At 40.5% G+C, this 25,040-nt stretch overlaps 1 protein-coding gene across 1 annotated transcript in view; it reads right to left on the bottom strand.

Moving 5' to 3' along the window:
• Positions 1-25,040, bottom strand: part of KIF26B (kinesin family member 26B) — a gene marked incomplete at both ends in the record, with an annotated part of 87,389 nt that overhangs the window by 14,715 nt on the left and 47,634 nt on the right. Inside the window, 2 exons of the mRNA XM_009573219.1 lie at positions 18,609-18,768; positions 22,873-23,056. Of these exons, the coding sequence (XP_009571514.1) occupies positions 18,609-18,768; positions 22,873-23,056 (344 nt within the window). The remainder of the gene's footprint in view (positions 1-18,608; positions 18,769-22,872; positions 23,057-25,040) is intronic.

Raw genomic sequence — 25,040 nt, forward strand, 5'->3', positions numbered from 1 at the left:
ACCAGAGAAAGCACACAGATGAGAGAAATTCCCAGCCTCAGGGGAACTTTCAGCCAGTATTTATACACTTTTGGATGTCAAAATTAAGACATCCAAAAAATTGTTAGAAACATTATTTTCTCCATGCTGATGCTCTCAGAACTGTTCATTTAGATCAATAGACCAAAAAATATGCACTCATATGAAAGTGGGTCCTGCCTATAAGCTGTCAAAACACAAAGTAAAGCAGTGAAAATATTAAACTAACAGCATTAAAGCAAAATAAATAGTTTATAAAAATAAACAAGTTGTGCTTCCATCTCTGGTAATCAATTTATTACCTTTTAAAGTTCGTATTCACATACAGTTCCAAACTCTGCTTCACAGAAAGGCATGAAACTGCTAAAAGCTGCTAAAAGAAGCAATCCCTATCCATCGGCAAGGAAGATGGACTTTGCAGCAGCCAAGTGATCTGCTAACCTGATGGGAATCAAGCAGGTGAAGCAAGTTCCAAAATGGGGGAATTTTTTATGTGTCATCTCCCATTTATCAGCTGGGGACACACTGGCCTCAGTTGCTCAGCTCCAAACCATCTAGGAATTAAAAAACCCATGACTGTTATTTAGGAATACTGTATTGGCATGCACAGGTAATATGTACAGATCCTAGACAATGTGCATGGCCATCTCCTTCCAAAAATCTGGGTATGTATAAGGTGGCTAAGTATGGACTTAGCTGTCTAACTTTACACATTCCTTCTCTTTTGAGACGAGCAAGAAAGCTGAGCTTCTCCTTTACACCTATCTTCTTTAAAAAGCAAAATGGACTAGAAAGCTGGTTTCACTTCACTTTCATTTGCTTTACTATTCAATATATAGTTTCAGGGTCAAAATAAGTTTCTTGGACACCTGCAACGATGTTTGCAGAATGTGATGAACACAGCGTTCTCTGGCTTGCAAGTCCTTGGCCTCTATATTTGTACTGCCAACAGTCAATAGGGGCGAGGTGAGCTTGTTAGGAATTGGAGAGAGACCAAAAACTCCTTTCACATAAAAACGAATGGCCATCAGATAGCAATAACTTTCATCCACAGATGGGCTGAGCTACTCGCACAATGGGCTCATTTAGAGATGTAATGAGACAGACTGAGCAACAACAGTGATGATGATGATGATGTTGATCTTGCGTGGCAATTAAATATCATAGATGAAAAATTCTCTACCCATGTCTGGTTTTGGTGATGTCCGAGAACAAGCCCCAAAATTGAGATTTGATGAACTAAACCCATGGCACTGTGGTCCGAACCCAGCTGTCACTAAAGTCTATACAGAAAGGCTCCCATAAGCTTCAGCAGGCTCTGAATTGGGCTTTTACAGATGTAGTGACAGGGCACATGAGATAATGAATAAAACAGTCCCTTCTGAAGTCAAATACATGGCATTGAAGTTAAACCGTGGAACCACAAGCAGTTTTATGATGACATTTTTGGCAGCATAGGGCCAAATCTAACAGCTGCTGCAGGGCAGCGGGAATTTTGTCATCTATAAACACAGGCACAAGAAAACTAAATGTTTGGTTCTTTTACCCTTCTCACACTCCATCATACTTTATTCACAGAGGACTCCAAATAAAACCTGAGGGACCCCAGTCTCCATGCAAGTACTATGTATTGTAAGTAAAAGTGGCCACATCAATATATAATGATTTTTAATGTATATACATTTGCTATTTAAACCATTTGGAGATAGGCTGTATCAGATACATTTATCTTCATCTGTGCAGCAATTTAAAAAATTAATAATGCACATGCATTTTTCATGTTATCTGAAGTTTTGCTCCCCCTTTAAATGGATTCTTCTATTTATTTTGCCCACTATAATACCATTAATCAGACAAGCTCCTCAATAGGCTCTTATATCGCTGACACTTCAGAGATCTCTTAATAGCCTGTGACAGCAAAGGAAAGGAACTCTTCTGAACTTGCCATTTCGTAGTTTTTACATAGCTTGCAGTTTTACCTGAGGTAACCAGAGCATGCTTTAGAATTCAATAGGTATCTATTATGCCCAGAAAATCAACTGTAAATTCAAGTATTTCCATGTTAATAGCTGCCTCTCCACAAGGTTGGTAATCAGAACAGAGTTGTGAGTGCCAGAAAGCAATATACAACTACTAATGTTTGTATGTATTTAGTTTTAAACGATAAAAAGAGATCTATTAAGGAGTTAGCTGTGCAAAATCCCAGAAGCACTAAAACAAAATTTCAAAGACAAGCTGAGCCAGTATTTAATAAAAAGCTCCTTTCAACCTTCAACTGTCTTCAAAAAGCCTCAAACTGGACTCATTTACAATGTGCCTGGAAGGTCCCCCTTCTGTTTACAAAGCCGCTGCTGAAGCTCAGGAATTCCTGCAGCTGAAAATAGTTGAGGCTGCAAGAATATTTTGGCAAAGTACTCATTCTAGTCTTACAGTCTCTCCTTGGCATCTGCTGTTGAATTTAGACAGAGACAGGATACTAGAGGGACATTTGGCCTGAATCAGTATGGCCATTCTTACATTCTTAGTGTTAGGTTATAGTGGTTTACAGCAAGGCTCTGCAGCTTCCTTCCTGCATCCCCGCTGCATGCCTGCTGTGATCTCTTAAGGATGGGGAGAAGCGTTCCTCAGCATCCAATCAACCCAGCCCTGGTTGATGTGTCTGTAGACACAAGAGAGGCCAAGAGAAAAGACAGTCATTCTGTTAAGGAGAAGGTATGGACAACAACCACAGAAGGAGGAGGAGGAGGAAAGAGAAATGCATTGGTTTGGTCCTGTGAGCCTGATCCCTGTGGGATGTCATCAAAGCAAAGATCATGCTTGGGGTGAGAAGAAACTGTGAATTATCAGTTCCTGCCCCTACCCAGTACAGAGAACCATACAATCCTTCTTAAGCATTTAGAAGACCCATCGTTAAAAATATTAGGGCCTCCTAGCACTGTCCCCACACACTTCCATTTCAGAGTGGCACGCTGGAAGCCACCTACTCCCCTATTTGCCCATGGCCCTTTTGTTTCCATTGCTCTCACTCCCCAGAGACGGAAATGCTCCTACCACATGTACAGACACCACTTACACCCCTTCTCATGCTCTCTCTATTCCCTAACTCTATTTGGGTATGCAAGCCAAATTCATTTAATCTTCTCTCACATGAGAAGCTATCCTGCTCCCCTTGCCAACCTTTCTTGCACTTGTTCCAGTCTGAATTCGTCCTTCATCTATATGGGTGACCACAGCTGCATCCAGGAGAGGAATCACTAGCCCCTTACATAAGGGCATTACTATTTTTCTGCTGTCATTCCTAATGCCCTCTCAGACTTCACTACCTTCTCACTGTTACATCACCTGTGGACACCAGTGTTCATTAGCCAATATGCCTAATCAGCACACACACACCACCCCCTTCCTAGCTGATGGGCTCCCAGATTTCAGTAGAAATTGTTAGCAGTCCATCAGGGCAAGCCACAGCACTAGGAAGAAATTAACGCTATCCCAGCCAAAACCAGGATACCTTGCATTAGTGCCATTTGTATTACTCTGGCCCTGGAGGTCCTACAGCTGATCCCATCTGATGTTCTGATCTTCCTTTGTACAGATGATGGCTCTCAGCTTTGTGTAACCAGCCACTATGATTAGCATGCTCCTGCTTTGTGTGTCAAGGCTGCTGATAATAACACTAAATAAAATCTCTCCCAAAACTGGTCCTTGAAGAACTTCCCTGGTGGCCTTCTCTCTACTCTGATACTCCCACTTCAACGCTAGCTACTGTTGTCTCATCAGTCTTCACAATCTGATGCATCTTACAGCTCCTTGTCTTCTTCAGTTTAACTAATAATTTCTCAGGGGACGCCAATTCAGTTATTTACTCAGGTCTAGACGGATTACATTTACCACTGTTCTTTCACCTAGAAATTCAGACATTAGGTACCATGTTTGCATAAAACAGAGGGTGAGGGTTGTATCCAGAGGGTTGTATCCAAATGTATCCCCATTTTGGGAGGAGTGTTGAATTTAAATGCACAGACAGCTGTTCCAGATTTTCCTGTTTTGGGAACAGTCAAGATATTTCAAGGCTTGCCCTCCGAGAAGGCAATACCTGTTGTCTGATTTACTCTGAAGTGAGTTTTAACTCAGGCCTTCAGGATTTGTTCCTCTAACATCTGAATGCTAATACTGAATTTTTGTTGTAGTGGGACTTTCTTAACATTTCAGTGTTAACTTTTGCAGCTATTGCAGTAACAAAAATTGATCACTTAATTCAGACGATCTAGTAGTGAACTCATTTAAGCTCCTCTCTTCTCTCTATCCCTCCTCCTCCATACACACTGATGAGCAAATCATTTAGAGAGGAGTTTGTCTGCTGACTGTATGAATTTTACTCAGCAGGAGAATACATTCATCTAATTGCATTCCAAATGGTGAGGATCTGAATAAATGAACAAGTCATTCTATGAATAGAGGAATTAATGAAGACTAGTTTCCTGTGGGTTTGTGTCCTGTGTTCCTCCATTTCCTACGCTTCTGCTGTCCCCGCTTCTGCATAGTCCCTATGACCTCACCTTGCCACATCCCACCTAACCCATCTCCTCCAGCTGCAGCTCCTTCCTCTCTCCCTGCTGGCTTGTGCATGCTGGCTGGCCGGCAGGCATTAGGCTCAGCTGGTTGGCGAGCCAGCATGCAATGGAGCAGGTAACTGCTGGTTTCACACCTTCATGGCCCAGCCTGCTTCTGCTCTGTTGCTCTCCCAGTCCCAGGAGTCTTGCACAGACCTCAGATATCTGAGGGCCTGTCCCTGTGTTAAATCTGATTGGAAATGGTCAATTAAATGGCCAATTAAAAAAAGTATTTGGATGACTAGCAATGAGATGGTGTGATCGTGTATGCTTCATCCTCTCAGGAGGTGGCTAAATATCTCTTGGAGCATACATGTCAGAGCAAGTCCTGCTGGCAGAGCTTGTCAGGCTTCACAGTTTTGAAGCACAACACTGTGCATAGCAGTCATTCCCACCACCAGCTACTGAGGACAGACAGGACATTTCCCATATTAGCATTATGAGAGTGATTAGAGCCACCTAATTATAGCTGTGCAATGACAAAAATCTCAGCTCACGGATGTCAAGTTAGCCAGGCTTTTAAGTCTTTTATGTCCTGTGGCTTAGGTTATTCCTGCTTTACAATTTTTCAGATCCATGTTATGATTTTATGTCCAGTTAATTCTGTGGGAGGACAGCAGTTCTCAAATGAACATGGAGTAAATACAATCAATAACAAATGGGTTGTTATGAGAGTTCAAGTCATTATTGCATTGTTAATATTTTCCAGTAGTTTGGGTTTAGTTATTTTTTTGTGTGATGTATGACATATTAAATACATAGCAAATGGTTTACAGGTCCTGTTCTGTTTTCAAAGCTGCTACTGTACCAGTTTCAAAAAAATTAATAATGACCCAAAAGGGACTAGAGAAGTTTATGCCCCCCTCAGTGCAGCAGATTTGCATATAGTGTAGCTAAGAGGTGTATCTGACCCAAGCATTCATAATTAACTCTTAACTTGTCATAGATAAAGAAAAGCTTTAGTTTCATTTCAGTGTTTTTGTTGCAGTGTAATTCCAAGAAACACCAATTAGCTATCAAATGCTGACAACTTCCACTTATCACTGATTAGGGCTAGATATGAACTATAAACCTAGCACATTACCATAGAGAAACAGCTCATTACCAGTCTAGCTTTCCTAGCTTATCTTTTCTACTAATTTTTACTTAGGGACCTTCTGGCTAGCTCATATGAAAATTATACGCTAATGATCTGAGCAGAATTGAGAGCTTTAAACAGTAACACGGGAGAAAAAATAATTCTGTTTGATCTCTTTATCTTATGATAGATGCCATTTAATCAATTAACACAGCAGAATATACCATTCCCTTTCGGACTTCGCAAATATAAAAGAAAACAAAAAAGGGTGAGAGCTTCACACATCTCTAGACCTTCTCCACCAAGAGCATCATATACAGTATCAGGGAATGTTTAGGAGCACAGTCACTGAGACAGCAGTCAAGGTGCTGTTTCCTGTGGGTCTCCTACAAGTCTACCACAGGGGATTGCCAAGGATGTGACAGCTGCTGGTAGAGGGGTCGTGTCAGAGACACGGTCACAGCACTGTGTACTGTGCCTTGTGGAGATGTCAGGCAGCAGGGTGACCCAACAGGCATCTTGGGGTGCCTGCTGCCAGTGAAGCCTCCAGAAAGTTTAACGTGGGGTGCTGGGCCCCTGGAATGCCCCAGAATCAGAAATGTGGCTTCCAATTATGCCTGCCTCTTTCTCCCCCACCTGCTTGAGATTATGAAACTATTTGAGAAACTGCAGCCAGAATTTAGATCCTGAATAGCCATGGACTAAAGATATTGCAGCAGTGACAATGAGTGCTTCACAGTTATTTGCCAGAACTATATGATAAATAAAAATTACTTCTGAAATATATTGGAGATAAAGAAAGTAAAAGAACAGGATGTTTCATAACGTTACTGCTTGTTAATGAGTTCCAAGGATTAAAGATGTAAAGATGTAGGTAGGAACAGGTAGGAAAATGTATCTGATCCCCATTCTGTAAAGCTTGTGTAAATTAAGGACATCATGGGATATAAAAATTCTATATTTAATAACTAATATAAACAGATTGAGAGCAATGACAGAAATATTTGAGAAGCAGCACAAGATCACTTTTTAGGGGCTATGTGATTTCCTGCAATCTAACTGTGCTGGAGTTTCTTTACTGACGACTACGAGATTCACCCAGCAATACCAATATTGTGCCCTGTGTTTACTGGTTCCTACTCTGAATGAGTCAAAACTGGAGATGGTCAAAATGCACATTAATGCCTCCAAAAACAAGTTATGACTCTAAATCAACCACTCAAAGACATCCATTGCAGGTCTATATTTGTGCAATTCAAAATGTGAATAATGGCAGAGGACAGTATGCTGAGCGAGTTCTCAACACTCATCTAGCCCTGACCTTAAGACAGTAAGTGCAAAGTCTTTGATCAGCCAGAAGCTGGACCTTTTTCCTAAACATAGTGGTAGAGAATTTTTCTTCCTACTATGGGCAAAAGGAGCAAGAATCCCTCAGGACTCCCCTTCTTGGAACCTGCACAGCAAGAGCAGTGAAGACTTCCCGCTCTCTGCCCATCTTTCTAGGTCTCCCAAAAGAATGTTCTCTACTTAAATATGCAAAGGTTTGCTGATTATCTGCCAGAAATGTTTCAATATGAACATAATCAGACCACAGGGCTGGGAGATGTTAATTTACTATGAGAAACATAGTAACAGATTATTAGTGTGAAGCAGTGATTCCTCAAAAGAATCAGGTATCGCTCCACAGAGAAGCACCGTTGATGGATGGAACCTCGCCAATGGAACTAAAAATGTATTTTTAAGGGTTATACTGTCTTTTGTATGGGTGTGATATAATAGCGTTATCAGAGAAAATTCAAAATCTTACGTATTAAACAATGTAAATTATTCTCTAATCAAATGAGCCAATTTGTAAAGAAAACCTTTTTGTGGTATCTGTTTCCAATAGCCAGTTTATTGTCAAATAAACCTACTGACTTGCTTGTAGTTCTTTGCTTTCATTGTCTTATCTCTCTGTGAAAAAAGATTTTTGGTAGAAAAGTTTAAGCAAAACTATGAATTTTCTTGGGAGGATGAAAAAATCCATTTCAATTTTCAGAGTACACCTAACATATGTGTTTGTAATACCAGTAGAGACTGGAGGAGTTCTGCTACAGTGCTGCAGAAGCATCATGTCCCTGCCTGGACAAGCCCTGACCCTGCTGGGAAGACAGTGCCAGCCTCTGGGAGCATGTACAGTAGAGAGACCCAGATTCAGATTCACAGCAGCCAGAGCAGCTCCAAACACCACCCTCATCGCCATGGGGCTTCTTACGCCAAGATGAGCGTGAGGGGAGCTGCACAGCACCTGCCAATGGACACAAAGGACTTTGCCAGTTGTGTAACCTTCTTGAAATTTATGTCTGACACACACATAAATGATTCCAGGTGAAGGAGCTCACAGAGGACTGCAATCAAGAGTAGCTCAAAACCAACAAAAGCCACTGATTATAATGCCATTACACAGCACATAGCCATCCAAAATGGCAGTAGTCACCTAACAAGAGAAAAGAAAATCTGTTACCAGCTTAACAGGCTTATTTTATATTCCGTATGATGCAAAGATCCTAAAGGTTACCAAAGCACACCCTCACTTTTTCTGTAAAACACATTCCACAGTAAGCTGCCTCAACCCTTGGCTGAAAAAAGCACAGGAGCGTTTCACAAATCTCACTGGAGCACAATGTGGTAGGGTTCTCTTTCACAGACATGTATTTTCAGAGTCAAATCTTATTCAGCTTTGATCCTCTACCAGCCCCTCTTTCACATCAATGTAAACTGTCGCAACTACAGCAGTTACCCTCATTTCCCTTTGACATGAGAACTATCCTCCATCACCCCTCCAGCAATGTCTGCACATGAGCGAGATGAGCAGGATTCAGGAGGTGCGTGTTGGCATCGTCTGACTGAATACACAGAGCTCCTAGAATACTCTCTCTCCCTCTCTGAAAAAGTGCAGTTATTTCTCTAACACCATACCTTTGGAAACTTTTTTTTTTTGTTATGCAGTACTGGCCAACTGGGGAGCAGATCTGGATACTGCATCTAATTCCTGTCCTCTTGCACAGGCGTGTAACTTCAAAGCACATCACATGGAGCCTGTGAAAATTGTTTGCAAGAGAGAGGAAACACGGTCTAGGAGCACAAAAGTTTCTGCTACTCTGTTTATAGCTGGCGGCAGACATGAAAATTGTGTTCAATCCTTAAAAGACTGCTCCAAGGAGATTCAGGTCCCACTTGCACAGAGATGATGAGGTGCTTTTAACAGCTCACCTCGTAAGTGGCTCCCCTCGTTTGTTCTCCGGCTGTCTCTGAGTCGAGCGGTGCAGGCGCCTAATGCCGTCTGAGCTGCCCGAAGGGACTGGCGCACGCGACACGGGAGCGATGTGAGAGCCCTGCCCTCTGGAGCTCCGCTGAAGGCAGGCAGGACACCTGGGAAAGCTGCAGGCTGTGCAAGCCGCCTACAGTGAGGGCAGCAGGATAGAGACTTCAATCAGTGAGAGCACCCACTCCTGCAAAGAGTGTAGTACATTGTGCATCCCCTTCCGAGCCCAAAAATCCCTTCACGTCTATGACAGCTCTCAACTTTCTCCTTTTGATCTGTTTATAGAGACTGAAGACTGTATCTCCATAGCTCCCAGGTTTGTAACAGCACCCAAAACAGCTGCCACCATCATTCTGCTACCCAGGTCTCTGCTGTACAGAACCAGCCGTACCAAAGGGAGCCAGAAGGGCGGATATTTCTCACAGTATGGACGTACGTTTTGTCATTGATTTTCAAAATGCATGAAGCTTTATTTCTGCCCAAGAGCACAAACTAAGGAATAGGGAGAGAAACAATTTAGTAACTCCCCCCACCCCTCAAAAATAACCCACTGGAAAATAATTTTAAATATGGGAGGTAGAACAGTTTTGTTGATGGGGCAGATGAGACAAAATACAGCTAAAACAGTTAAACTTGCTGTCTGAAATTAATTTTACTGAGTCTTGTCACATATTGCTAGAAAGCATGTCACCTGATGGCATTTATAAACAAACACAATTTTAAAAATTAAAATAATCTAACAAGTTTGTTCTGCAGCAGGAGAGAGAGACAATTTTAATATTTCAGAAGACAGTTCTAACCAGCCTACTTAATTCTAAAAAGTCAATGCATATTTTTAAAAATTCACTTCACATCTGTTCATTGTGTACAGGCCTGGAGGCAACCACCAGCCAGAAATCTTTGATCATCCAGCAGAAGCTAGCTGGTATCTGAAGAGCACAAGAGGATTGTCTTCATTGCTTTCCTCTCAAACATGTTATGAAAATAAGAACTTCAATAAAAGTTTGTATGGAAAAAACCACCTTGCAGTTGCAATGCCATTCAAATGGTCTTGAAGCAGTAAGACAAACTGGCTGAAGTATTCTCCATTTACAATCACACAATCCTCTTCAAAGCCTCTAGGGCCTGTCACTCCATTGAGGAGGTGGTGTTAAATAGAGTCCAAGCAAAGAAAGAGTATGCATAAAAATTGTTCAACTATTTTCCCAGAAAATGTAAATCAAGTTTTTGTTTCTTTTTAAGTTAAGGTCACAAATACTATTTATATACATTGAAGAGGAAAATCAAATAGTCCTGCTTGTGCCTATTTATGTGGCAAGTTCCTGTGTAACCTTCTTGAGCTCCAAATTCATGGTCACAGACCCATTTACAACCAGTCAATAGATGATTGTACATTTCCAGCTTTCACATTCACCAATTCCATCAATCACATCCCTTGCAATCCCAAACTCATCAGTAGGTAACACGTAACCACATACTGCCTCTTTCAACAAATAAGCTGTTAATCATCAAATACTGAACATGAACTACGGAATACAATATCCCTTAGCAAGGATTTGAGGATTATCTCATCTAATTAGATATAAGCATGTTTTCTAATCTGCGGGCTTAAGCCAAAGCCCAATAAAAAGATTTCCATTGACTTACACTGAGTTTTGGATCAAGCACTGGGAGAACTTGATTTTGCAATTCAAAGAGAAAGAGACCTTAAAAAAAACAAGTGTAAATGATGAAGGAAGAAAAGTGGTTAACTGAGTTAAATCATCTGGCACAGATGGACATCCCATACCCCTGCTAGGGTAGAGTCTTGAGAAAGACACCGCTGAGACTTTCTGGATTTCTTTGATGCCATGCAAGTGTAACAATCCAGCCGACTGCTAGTTTTCAGACTCCTAAAAGCAGAGGAGATTCTAGTAGACACACTAGAACACGTTTTATTGTTTAGTTGTATAACTGCCTGCAATGTGCAAACACTTTCCAAACAAGGATGAAGATAAATTATCAAAATGGAAGCTATTGAAAATTGTTAAAGATTTGGCCCCAGAACTCTGAAATTGCATAAGCCTAGCCCCTAACCAATCTGGAACTGTTTATTATATAACTGTTAATTAATATTTGTTAGTTACATGTTTATTTTGCTTTTAAATCATTCTACCAATGAAGTGTTCACTTCAGCTCTTAGGAAGTTACTATATTGACTAACAGGAATCACTGTTAGAATGCTTTCGAGTATATATTCCTCTGTCTCATTACTTAGGGATAAGAAATCATTCTGCCACTTTGTCTCTCCAGAAACAATTCTCTCCTCCTGTGTGTATTCACATCCTTGAAATACTACAGAGTAGTTGTCGTCTCCCCTCTTAGAGGTCTCCTTCTCCCTGCAAGCTATGAAGCTTTATTTCTGTCACGGTGTTCTTCCAGGCAAGTAACCCTTTCATGTCAGATGATTCATAATTCTTCTTCCTTCTCTTTTAAATTCTCTGCAGCCTGTAACCTCTTCTTAGCAATGAGATGCCCAACTCCAAACAAGGGGCTACATACTGGCATTATACAAAGAAAAGCTATTTTCTTTGGTCATCTGCAGTGGGATGTCTCTGCTCTCTTGCCCTGAGTCACACTGGTTTTGTGCAGGGAAAGAAGGATCAGTAGGGAAGCGAAAGTTAATTTCACAGATCATATCCATATGCAACTATTCAAGAAACTGCAGATAACCAAAAACATGAAGTAAGGCTAATAAATATTACTACATGCTTTTTGATAATTTGCTGCATGGCACAAGAGCTAGTTATTCCAAGAATATGACTATTTAAAAATTGTTCAATTATACATAAATGAATCATCACCACATTTCCACAGGAGAAAATGTATTAATGTTCAATCGAGCCTGAACCAGTGGTGGAACAGGTGAGAATAAACTGCTGGATATGCTAACTGAAGGTTCAAAATGGCATTTTAATGAATTAAGTACAGATTCATTTGTAGATGAAATCACCACAACGGCCTATTTGGGTCCCACTCAAGTTATATTTCAGCAATATCTGCACGCTACTGGATTGCTTGTTCATTACCAGTCATGTCTGTGCTGGCCTGAGACCAAAGTAGTGTCCTTCCATGATGCAGCTATCTGCTGCTAATAGGAATGGCTATTTAAATGCAATTAGTAATTGCTGTTAAATCTGACTATAAACCACAAGCACTTCCCTTCTCATTTCATTTTGCAGTCCATCATTATTTGCTTGTTACAGTATCTGTAAAGCGGTAATTCATTGAGTGGTTCAAAGAGCATTAAAAGAGCTAGCTCATGAGGCCTGATTCTTCCCACTTGAACACTTGTGCAGAATGGAGCCACGTCAACTGAGGGTTGTTGTAAAACCGGTGTAAACAAGGGATCAGACTCAGTGAATGCAACACACTTGCTTACATCCACTACACATGCATGCAGACACCTCTGCTCCAATAATTATCACATTGCCAGCCTGGCAGGACTGAGCTGAAAACCCAAAGCTGGGGAAAGGCAGCTCCACTGAAGCTTTCCTTGAAGATTTTGTCTACTATCTCTCATTAGCTTGATGATGAAACACAGTAGTGTACGAAGTGTGCAGATAAAGCTCAAATCTGCACTATTAGCTGTACAAACTGTCCTACAATAAAGTACACTGTTGATGAACACTACAAGAGTGATTGCTGGAGCATGCAAAATCTGTTATCCTCATGCTCTTGAGTTGCAGATTAAATTACTCTAATAAAATGTAAGAAGTTTTCCTACATTCATAGACTGTGCATCCCTGATTCCATATATTTTGTGTAATTCCCTGGAATAAAGAAGAAAATTGTCAGAAATTCAACCTAGCAAAACTGTTGGCTACAGAAAAAACCCAGAAGCGAAAGTAATTGCCAGATGCTCCAAGTCCTCATCGTATGTGTGCTGACAGTGTTTCAGTGCTCACCTCTTGCCAGCAACTGCATTGCTCTTCCATGTTGCCAAAGCACTCTGGCTAGTGTCAAAGAGCGTGCACCTAAGGCCAGGTCCTCAGCTGGTATAATACAGCATTGCTCCAATGGCTTCTCTGTCTGCTAGCCAAGGCTCTGGTCCATATGACCTGGCTGCCAACATCATGGAAAAATTCTTTTGTTCCTGAGCAGCTCATGTTTTTCATAGCTAATTAGGAACTATTTCACATTCAACAAAATCTCTATTGACTACTCTCCTACAATTGGATCATTCAGGGATATTTCTTAGGCTTATTCCTCTTTTTGAATGGGCTCGTTTATTTTTCTCTTTTGCTTCCCAGTTCTTCTCTGTGGATTGTTGTCTCTACACGTTATCTCAGTGTCTCTTGGAGCTCGCCCATTCATTTTGGGCCATTTCCCAGTCCTGTGATTCTGTTTCAGCTGTCACTCATATCCTCATTTTCATTCTTTATTTCCCCTTCGTCTGCTCTCACATTTCCACAAGTAAAACAGCAAAACAGTTCTTCATCCACTTCTAATATATTAAATACTAAATTAACACAGAAAGACTGGCGATTCCAAAGGCAGCACTAGCTTTTTTTGAGGGTTTCTGTGGTCTTTGTACCATGTTCTCACTGAGGAGAAACAAAAGCAAGGAACGGAAGGCTAGTAGATGCAGCAGTGGAAAGCAAAAGTAATTGAAATCTCTCAATTAAAAAAAATAAACTGTTTCAGGTTTAGGTGCTGATGAAGTAATCAATAAACAGATCGCTCATTGGGCATATAGTTCAATTTTGGCATTAAATTCTTAGGCCTAGTAAGCAGACACGATTGTGTGAATCCCACAAAACTAAGACTTAGTACAAGCTCGCAAATAAGGATAAAATCTCCAATACTAATACTAGTTATTGTACAAGAATTGTATTGTGAACTTGTTTCTAGCTTTCCTTATCTCTTCCTGAAAAGTTTTCACTGATATTTCTTCTGAGAAAAATAATCTAACTCATGCTATAAATGCAAAGGCAAGACGTATAAACAAAAGCTACCTGGGATCCCAGTTCTCTTCACACAGCTTTTTTACACAGATGGAACACCTGCAGATAAGATACACCCATTTAACCAAGAAAAGAATCTGAATTACTGGATCGATCCAAACCTCATTTTCATTTTTACTCCAATAATTAACTAACAATTTAAAGAAAATATCTGATATACAGCATATTCTTTAGGCTCATCTTTTATACCACATACTATAATCCAACACTTTCCCTTTTCTCCTCTTCACTTAAAAGAAATAAGTCTATTCTTGACCAAAAAAAAACAGATTTTGCATCCCATTAGGACCATCTATGTGAGTCCTTAACTCTAAAAAAAGTGAAAAAATAAGGTAACAGAGTCCTAGCAACAGTTAAAATGTAAGTAGTGCTTTCTGCCAAGTCTGAATGCCCTTTACAAAGTCCTACTTGATTTTTTCCTAGCTGTTTTATAAATGGGAATAAATAAATAAATACAGAAATAAATTATTTTCCAAAGGTCATGCAGAAAGAAAGAATGGATTAGCCCATGGTTTAAGCACCAGATTAGATCTTAAAACATGGTGACTCTGCCACTAAACCTCTTGTGCAACCTTGTACCAGTCACTTAATATAATTTTATTTTCTACAGATAGCATAAAAAAACCAATACCAGCATGTAAGATCTGTGAGGAACTGCAACCATATGACACAGAAGCAGAAGTGCCAAGAATAAAATTCATGCTTTTGACTCATGCCCATCTATTTTACGACTCCCTCCTTGGATAAGCATAAGCGTGTAGTTCAAAATACAGGATGCCTCCAGAAACACAAGTACATTGGGATAGCACACTAAGAGAGAAGCCTATTAAATAAAACAAGCAACAATTTCTGAAAGAGAAATTCATACAGCCTTGCACTTTTCTAAACAGTTTTCTTATATTCTCATAGTCATTAAAATGTGTAAAAATGATTATTTCCAAAACAGCATTACCATGAATTATCACCACCCCTGTTGCCTAGCAACTGGAGTAATTTTTGAATAGTGAGCTATATAAACCAGTATCTGGAGTTTGTGCAAATGGGTATTCATTTGAGGGTTTAAAACACATTCATCTTGGAAATCAGAGGCAGATAATGCAGCACTAATGTAAAGCTGAAATGCTTTAAAAAAATAAAATGTCACTAACAATTACTGCAGCTTAGCAAAACCCTCCTCCTGTAGCAGATCTGAGCTCTGTCAAACTTGGTCAGGGCAGGAGTTGACTCCCTTGCTCTTCCTTGGGCTTGCAAGTGTCCCCTTCCAATTTTTATGAAGATATTTGACATTGCTGCGGAGAAAATAATTCTTGCCCAGTCTTTTGAGGGATTTGCTTATAACTCAAGAGCAAAAGAAACTGGTGACATTAAATGGCAATGTATTTAAGTCAAACTAAAAGTTCTATTTTTATATAACATACTGAGCTGGAAGAACACACTGGTTCATACCATGACAGAATGATGTGCTTAGTAAGGTTCAAAATAGGTCTGGACATTAATAGTGACAAAGAGATAACCAACTGAGATATTAGAGTGAGATTATAAGTACATATGTGAAAGACACAAACTCCCAGAAATCACAGCCTGGTCACTCATTAGCTGCATGTAGTTGCCCATTATAGTGATTCTTGCCCATTCTTCAGACCCACGTGGAATTTAACTTGAATGCAGGACAAGATCCCAAACCATATCAACCTGTATTGTTTGATGTCTGCGAATTTCTACATTACTTTCTTAGAACTTCAGAAGACAAGTTCCTGCTAAAGCTAGAGTCAACATGTGTTACTATTCCTAAAATGGGGGGGGGGAGGGGTGGCAGTGTTCCCAAGGGAGAAAGATTCCAACTTAATGGCTTCCATGGCTTAGCCTTATGGGTAAGGAAAAAAATGCAATATGTGCTGAACACCAGCGTGTGTTTTTCATAGAGACTGCAAGCGGAGAGGCAAATTCATCCCTGGCATAAACACAATAAAGACATAGCCCACTGAAGGCAATGCAGGAGCATCTGCTTATACCAGCTATGAATCTGAACAAGCTCTTCCCTACAACTACTACCCGTGGAGATAAAGCGGGATACAGCACTGAAGGGAGTTTAAGAGCCTGCAGCCTCTCAGACTTTAGAGAACTAAATTTCTGCAGTAAGAGAAAACCTGATGTCTATGATATTGTGAGTTCTCGGCTCCCAGGAAGCAGTGCCTACTGACAGGCTGCCATAAAATACTTAATGGCTGTTTAATAGCTCAGATAAAGAAAAGATGCTCCATTTTGTCTGCTGCTCTATGGAAATTTGCTGAGACCACACAGACAACATGCAGTGCTGTCACATACGAAAACACTTCCGTTGTTTTCCTTTGGTCCCACTCAAAAAAGGCAGTTAACAAAATTTTAATTTTATCCTTAACAATGAAAGAGAACACCCCTAAAGAAAGGGAAATGATCTCCCCTAGATAGGCTAGCTGTTGCTCTAAACAAGAGGTGCTACCGAACACGTATCACATCAGTCTATGGGATGCTCAGCCTCTTCTACAATGCAGCACACATCCCTCCCCCTCCTGCCTCTCTTCTCCACGGAGGAGCAGCACACATCTGTACTGCCGGATCACCGAGCAAACAGTGTTTGCGCTCACCCAGCCACCAAGACTCTCATTTCCATTGCTTGTGAATAGATCACATTTGGGAAAAAATGCTTTCTGCACTCTTCTCAGCAAGAAGTGGACAAAATTTGCTCCAACATATGCCAACATGTTTTTCAAATTACATTTTAAAGGTCCTCCTTAGAAACAGAGACATTGCCTCTGATTTACAGATGACAAACCACTTCTCTATACTTATACTCTTATACTACCTGCTTTTATAGGAGCAAATTCAAGAGGAGATGCTGGCCTGAAGAAGAAAGCAGTACAGAAACATTGATGACAAACCACTTCTCTATACTTATACTCTTATACTACCTGCTTTTATAGGAGCAAATTCAAGAGGAGATGCTGGCCTGAAAAAGAAAGCAGTACAGAAACATTGATGAGCAAGTGTGCTGGCACCTCTGGCTGCGTAAGCTTAGAAGTGCAATAGCTGGGAATCACAGCAGAAAGAGATTGGTAGTGCAGCAAGTAGAAGACACGTTTGGTAATGCTTTTCTCCCAGTCACGCATTGCCAGGAAAGACAGCTGTTGTATTTGGTAACTATTCCTTGTGTGTTTAGTTCTAGCCTAGGGAGCATCATTAACATCATTTTTAACAGGAAGGAAGACAGGTTTTTGATAAGCGTAATTTGAGCTACACTTTGTGAAGTGCAGAGTTCACACTATGACTAGGTGCATGATCCACAAAACATTTCATGAACATTTAAACGTACAAATTTGGTTGGCCCTTAACTGAATTCCAGTCTGACTGAGCTCCAGAAACAGGAATATTTCTAGACAGCATGTTTTAAGCCCAGACTGCCAAATAATTTTGGAAAATACATGATAGAAGAAAAATAAAATTATAACCAAACTCAATTCATCTTTATTTTCCAAAATGAAGACAACACCAAAGAAGTAAAACTTGTCTATACTTTGCAATCTTGAAGAACATGAGAAAATAATCACGTTTGCAGCCTTTAAAATGATAAAAAGGGTAAAATGTATGGACTGAAATATGCTCTGTGAATGACTTCGTTCGTTTTTCATGTCATCTTGTTGTTCCTAACTCCAGATCTCATATACATGTCCTTCATGAATGGTGACATTCATTAGCAGTTTGATTACAAGATGCTACTGTAAGCCATTCCTGCGATGATAGTTGCTACTCCCTAAACTTTAGGCTAGAGAAAAGCAATACCATACACAAAATCGGAAACTTCTCAATAGGAAGGCTGTATGACTGTCTGGGTTGGGTAATGAATCCAAACTTGCCTTCAGACCTGCACACATGACAAATGGGGTGAGACAACGACGAAGAGAAATGAGTACAAAACATACCCACTAGGTGAGCAATTCCTCTAATTTCCTAGAAGCTCCCTGCAGTAGCAAAGGCCACTTGTCTAGTGTGACTAGAAGGGCCTACTTCTTTTTTGCAAGTGAAAGGCTGACACTGAGATTCAATTCACACAAAAATAAAATACAAAGTAACCTTGGATCACAGAAAGAATCTCATGACAAACACGCATGCTCATTGTGACATATATTTTCAAGAAACTAAATTCCACACAATGGACAGCAAAATAATTTTCTCTATAGTGCTCCATTATGGCAACAACATTTGTCTCTCTGGAGCAAATCTGAAACTGGCTCTCAGATGTTTTGAAACATTAAGGAAATCTTTGAAAAGTCCTAGAAAACAGAATTGTAATGTGCTGAACTTCAAGCCTTAAGATCTTTAAGACACCTGGGTCCTATTTCAGCAGGCTTCTTCCTTTGAAACCTGAATGTCAAATACAGTGTAGCTACCAGATGTAAGGTTAGATCAGGTGTCACTGAACCTTAGGCAGGTTTTGCTGTACCTCAAGAGGGCTGCACTGACCCCAGCAGACTGCTTACCCCAAGTCTGCCTCAGGCCCAGACAAGCACGCTGCTTGCAAGCATCCCCTCATTAGGTGCACATAGAATACCACTTACTTGTACGGGATGTGTTTGCTTCCATTGACAAGGGCGAGGATGACATTGCCCAGTGCTGACAATGAGAGACAGAGGCCAGAGCTTCCCTCCCGGTTTTTGCTGAGCACTTTCACACAGCTACCCAGGTCAATAAGGTGCAAGCGGCTGCGGCCTCCAGACACTGCCATAAACAAAGAAAGCAAACAGTTAGCATGTGCCTCCAAAAGCAGCTTCCCAGGAAAGCAAAAGACTCGCCATGACTTGTGAAGAGGAAACAATCCAAAAACCTTTCCTAATTCATGTTAGCGGCAACAAACCATAGGGGTCCTGTTAACTCACTGTCAGCCTTTATTGCTGTACATTGCTGTCCATTCCAGACTTGCTTAAAAATTGCTGAGGCTTTCAGTACTCACCCGCTGCTGCAGGTTTAACTCTGTGGGAGTCACCACTGTGCTTTTTTTTTTTTTTTTTTTTTATATAGCTCTATTAACCTGTACCTGAGTTGGCTCTGTTTCTGCCTCTGTCATTACGGATCCTCTGTCCAGAAAACTACAGGCTGGGAATTGCTACTTCGTGAGCAGTGATCCTGTGGTAGCTTCTCTTATCTTTCCCATCTTGAATACTGGATCTTCAGAAGAACCTGTGGCGTCTGTGGGACGTTCAACTTTGCTTTAAGTCTATATGCTTTTACATTAACATTTGGACTAAGAAAAGATTTGCCATGCCATGGGTAATGGATTGTGGACAAGCTGCTCTGTTCTGAAAATAATTTCTGTAAAACTGGCAGTGGATCCCTATGGTTTTTTTCTTGTTTACTCTGTATCTACACACTGCATTTAAAGTGAAAAGATGCTACTATTGAAACACCAGGATTAACAGACATTTGCTCTCTTTAAAAACCTATGGTTCCTTATGAACCTAGGATGAGGACTATGTAGACTTTACAGAAGTGCTTCTAATTCTCTATTACCCCAAGACAATTTCCTAGCTGGGTTTTTTTGCATCTGATCTTTGACCACTCCTTCCTATTCTCAAGAGTTAGTTTAGAAGCCATCTGTAGGAAAAGGAAGTTTAATTTCTAGGATCTTAACTCAAAAGGTAAGAGTGCTATTGGAAGATACAAACATAACTTAAACAGGAGTGGAAATACCTTCACATCTGTGTTTACCTCTGTGCAAATAAATTCACAGTCATTTTGACACGGCACTGCAACTTATGCATCTGGTAAAAAAAAGTATTAGCGGTGGGGGGAGACCAATTCATAAGCAAAGATGGCGATGGGAGCAACTACATGATGGGGACATGAAGTTTCCAGATACGTTTCATTGCTTTGGAAATGTCTTATCAACCACAAGCACGTTTTTCAGTGACCCTGCCATTCAGTAGCTGTGGTACCATGCCATGGTATACAGGCATGTAGGAGGTAGCAGGAAATAAATTTACATAGATATGTGAAGAAGACACTTCTAAAACTTCTACATATTGACAAAAAGGTGATACACGATCATATAATTTTGCAGCTTTGCTCATAGAAAGTCTACTACGAAAAATATATAGAAAACATACAGCTACTAAAGGTATATATAACTATTAGCTGTAACTTAAAATGTGTTAACCTACACTGAAAAAATAAGGAGAGAGATATTTCCTTTTGCAAGCACTCCAAAACACAGGGCTCACTGCTTATTGCTACTACCTGGTGTCTTGCATGACACAAAACTTTCTATAAAAAGGTAAAGCCTTTCTGTAGAATGTGTTATATATAATTCTATAATTCTGTTTCGGTTGTAGGTGATAGCTAATTAAAACGAACAACAATAAAACTACAAAAAGATTTTTATGATAAAAGAAAAAAGAAACATGAATAAAGAGAAGGAAGCGAAGATAAGAAAATAAAAGCAAAGCAGAAAGAAAAAAGAAAGAAGAAAGAGAGAAGAAGAAAGAAGAGAGAAGACTTTTTCTGTGAAAGCGGTTTATGCTATGGGATTTGAGAATAATATTCCAAAAATGTAGCCAGCATCTCTGTCAACAATTGTTAAAATATGGGAACTTCTGCTTCTTTTAAGTCCTGTTAGTGCTTCAGCTACATCAGGTATTAGGCAACACAGGACTTCCATGTATTAGATTGTACTGCGATATTGGTTAAGCCATGCTGAGTATCATGAAACAGAAGTGAAGAATAAATGTCTGATTAAAACTAATGTTAGTGGCTAGAAATTCAAAATGCTGTAACCGTCCCCAGATTATATGACAACCCATTAAACATGTCCATGGAAGTTTCACCACTGTGCTCTCAGTGGTGGGAAGTGGTGGGATACTTCTCATGGGGAAGTATCCAGACACACTACGGGCTCCTGCACTCGCTGCAGAAAGTCAGGCTTCCCTGAGGAACCGTCCAGGCAGCTGCACCTTCACCTCCTCTGAACTGCTCATGGAGGACCTTTGCCTCCCCTCTAAGAGTGCTTAAAACTCTTAGACTTAAGAGTCCCTGAGTCCTCTAAGACTGCTACCCTCAGAAGGCTGAAATTACCTTTTTTGAGTATTCCCCAATGATTTACTCAGAAAAACGAGGAAATATGTTTAGTTGCTACTGAAAATGACTGCAGATGACTTTAATGAATTATATGTAATAAATATTTCTGTTGCTAAGATTACCAGACATTAGGGAAACAAAACAAAATGAAAGAAATCACTATCCTTCAAAATCTTAGTCATATTGTTTCCACACATATTCCTATTACACAGGTTGAGGAAATCCAGAATAAGACAAATTATCAGATCTTTCCTTCTTATTTAATTTATAAGTCAAAGTAAGACATTTTTAGGATGGCAGATCCACTTGCTTGATCTGAAAATGAATTTATGTGTTAGGCAAGTTCTCCACTAATGTGCCTGACAACTATACCATTTATTTCAACGGTGCTAAGCCTGCTTAATGACATTCCCGGTAATGAACCTAACAAGGAGGTAGGTACAGCACAATGCATTATTCTAACAGTCATTTTTTACCAAAATCATACATTAGCCAAACCTTTAATCTCTTATCCTTTAGAAGCTGGGTTTCTTTCTTTTTTTTCTTCTTTTTCCTATCCTTTTTTAAACCTGTTGCTGGAATTCATATATCTCTCCTATCTTCACATTGTTTTCTGAAAAGTCCTTCATTACAGCAGGAGACAGTGATAATCACTAGGCGCCCTTTCTGAGCAGCTGAAATTCCCCCTTCTTTCAATTATCAGTGAGATCTGACCCTGCCTGGCTTGTGAGGCCACTCAGATATGGAAACTTGAAGACAGGAGGCGGTACGGCCACGAGACAAAGATATAACTACAAGCAGTGGGCAAAGCATGCCATATTATAATCCAACAGGATCATGTCTTCTTTTTTTAAAATGAGTCATTATAGCCACAGGAAAATATTTTTTCCCTCTTATTAATTGCATTTGAAAATAGTAGAAAAGGACTGTGTGTTCATGTACTTGCACGCAGTAAAAAGCATGGAGCATTAAATAATTGTAATAATAATTCTCTCAAAATCAGCCATCTTTATTCCTATGAACCAGGCCATTTGAGCATTCAGTCTTCTTTTCTACCGCAGGGTGGTTAATTAATAAACCTTTAGTTAATTGAGATTGCTGCCTGCCAATTCCACAGGGGTTATTACTTAAACATATGCAAACTGCATTTCCATTTAGAGCAACATTCTGTTTTTCTCTCTTGTATTCTAAGTACAGTCAATGTAAACTTTCTGCCTTTACAAAGAACCACAAGAGTCCTTTGTGCGCATGTAGTTGGGCCAGCAACTAAAATACCATGTATCTCCAAGAAAAGGTACAGTTTACACATTGGCAACATCAGCTTCCACACACGCTGCCTTATTTAGATGCCGAAGAGGAACAGCTAACGTACGGGTGGCAAGGAATTCCCGTCGCCATAACATTTTAATCCATGACCTCAACACTATCAGTAAAGATAATACTAAAAGCCAATTTGAAAAGCACCTTTTTTTTTTAGATACAGATGCCCACTCAGCTGAGGACTAACTGTTAGTATCTCCACAACTGCAACTAAATTGACAAGTGATGGTAATAATCCCCAGTGGCCTTTAACAGCCTTTGCTGGGTCTTTACCAGGCAGTTGGACAGTCTGCTGGTATGAATGGCCCCACCCCATGCTGAATGGAGAGCTCTGCTAATTTTCACCACTAAGGAACATTGTTTATAGGCCTGTTTAAAGCCAGTTTCCAGGCAGGCTTGGAGGACACAGAAGGGAGCGAAGGGACAGCTTACTTCCGCCTTTGCCGCTCTTCTCCATGCGGTACTGGTAGATGTGCAGAGTGAAGAGCATGTGGGAGTTGCGGTGATCCTCCTCGTCACAGTCGCGCTGGCTGCTGCGACGCGAGGCAATGGCGGCATCGAGGAAGAAGGCAGCCTTCTCTGCCGTAGGGGCGCGGAGCTCGCTCTGATTCTGAAGCTGTGGGTTAACACAAGGAAGAAATGACCTATAAACTCCCACACAAGTCAACCCTACCAGACAACTTCCCGCAGTCAACACACACTGTGGATACGCTGGCTTCTGATGGGACCAAAAAGGAGGAGGTGCCCGATGGAATGAGACCCTCCTGACACTGGCAGTGGCAATACCATGCCCCCCAGGAGCCCCATGATTGAACCCAGGCTTTTGAGGGTTCTCACTTGGGTACCTCTGGTGGCAGTTGTTACACATAAACCCTAGCAACTGGAAACCGTCCTATAGGCTGGATAGATGCATAAATTTGTTCCTTCACTTTCCCAGAATTTTAAGCTATTTATGCTTATTAGTTATTCCTTATTTTCATTATTTTTACTGCCTTTTTTTTCCCTCCATTGCTGGCTCTGGCAATCACTGTATCCTTCTGATGGTTAGAAGTGAAAAAAAAACTTGTGGAAGACACGTCAATCCCAAATTCAACATTGGTGGAGACTGGCAGGGGCAGGACTATGTGTTACCCTTCAGAAAGTGTTAGAAGGGAGCAGTCCACAAATAAATCTGTGAAATAACAGGACTGAAGCTTGTGTTCAGCCCCATAGCATGTGGGGAGCAGCACAGAAGAGAAGCCTTTTTCTTGCCCCTTCATACCACATGCTTATGCACCTGCTCACAAGCCAGGGCAATCCATTAAATGGAACAAGGCAGGTAATGTATATACATTCACATTTGCTGGACCTCAATCCCAGTCACCAGCCTGCTCTTATCTCTCCAAAGTGATAGACAGCATAGGAGGGCAGATATTATTAACCCCCCATAACGTTAGGAATGCATGCACGTTTCATGTCACCTAAGATTAGTTTGTCTGTGGAAGGGACATGTGACTGTGCAATCTGATGGCATTCGTTTTGGCAGTACGCAGAGCTGGCCCACAGCCCATAGGATAGACTTGTTTTGTCTGGCGTAAGAACAGCGAGGAACTCCCATTCTCAGGGTTTGTTCCCCTGCTATGTAATACAGCTAGAAGTTAAGTTTTCCTAAAGAAGACAGTGCTCCTGTCTTCTCTTTGTGACCATTAACCAGCCTGAGGAGGGATAAAGCCGAGGCTCTGCATGGGATGGGGTGACAGAGCTGAAGGCTAAGCTCTCTCTAGAAAGAGGGAGGGGGGCAGGAAGGAGTTAACAAGGCAAGCAGAAGGCAGGCCAGTCTGTGGGCTGATCTCACTAATGTAAGCAACAAGAAAATGTGCATACTTGGAAAGCCCAATGACAGACAGTATGACATATGGTGATTATTCATTTGCTATACATGCTGCTGATTTTGCATATCTCTATGGCTATAATATAATATCCTCCCTTCATCCAAGGATTTTGAAAATTCTGGTGTAGGACACATGACTCCAGAATGTCACTGTGTCTTGTAAACACACATAAAAAGGCTTTTTTTCTTGCAATTTACTTCAGTATTTTACACTGCAGAGATACACAGACATCTCAGGGAGCTACATTTTCTCCACTGATCTAAAATAATTCTGCTGTTCTGCCTGTATCTATATGAAAATAAGCAACAATAATGGGATATTTATTATTATTGCTATTGTGTTTAAATACCTTAGTAAAGAAAAGGAGAGGCTAGTTGTTACATAGTTATGTAACATATGTGACATACATATGCTAATTCAGATCTTAACTGGCCCATCTATCACCCCAACGGGAACTGTGAAGACTCAAGTCTCCCATCTCACTAGACTGCACCCATTACTGGATACCAGAGGGTGAGATCTCCTGTGATACTGTAAGTATTTCATAAAGCACTAAAGCCAAGAGTCAAGTGAGAATGAGAACGCTAATTGTTATTTAAAACCAAGACGCAACTTTGTAGTCCTCGGTTAGAATGGAAGAGAATGGAAAATATGATCTAAGTATGTCCAAAAGGCTTAAACCACAGAGAGATACACCACAAAATTTATTACTTGTTGTTTAAAACCTCA

The sequence above is a fragment of the Fulmarus glacialis genome, unplaced genomic scaffold (genome assembly GCF_000690835.1).
Source record: "Fulmarus glacialis isolate BGI_N327 unplaced genomic scaffold, ASM69083v1 scaffold43372, whole genome shotgun sequence".
In the NCBI taxonomy this organism is placed as follows: Eukaryota; Metazoa; Chordata; class Aves; order Procellariiformes; family Procellariidae; genus Fulmarus; species Fulmarus glacialis.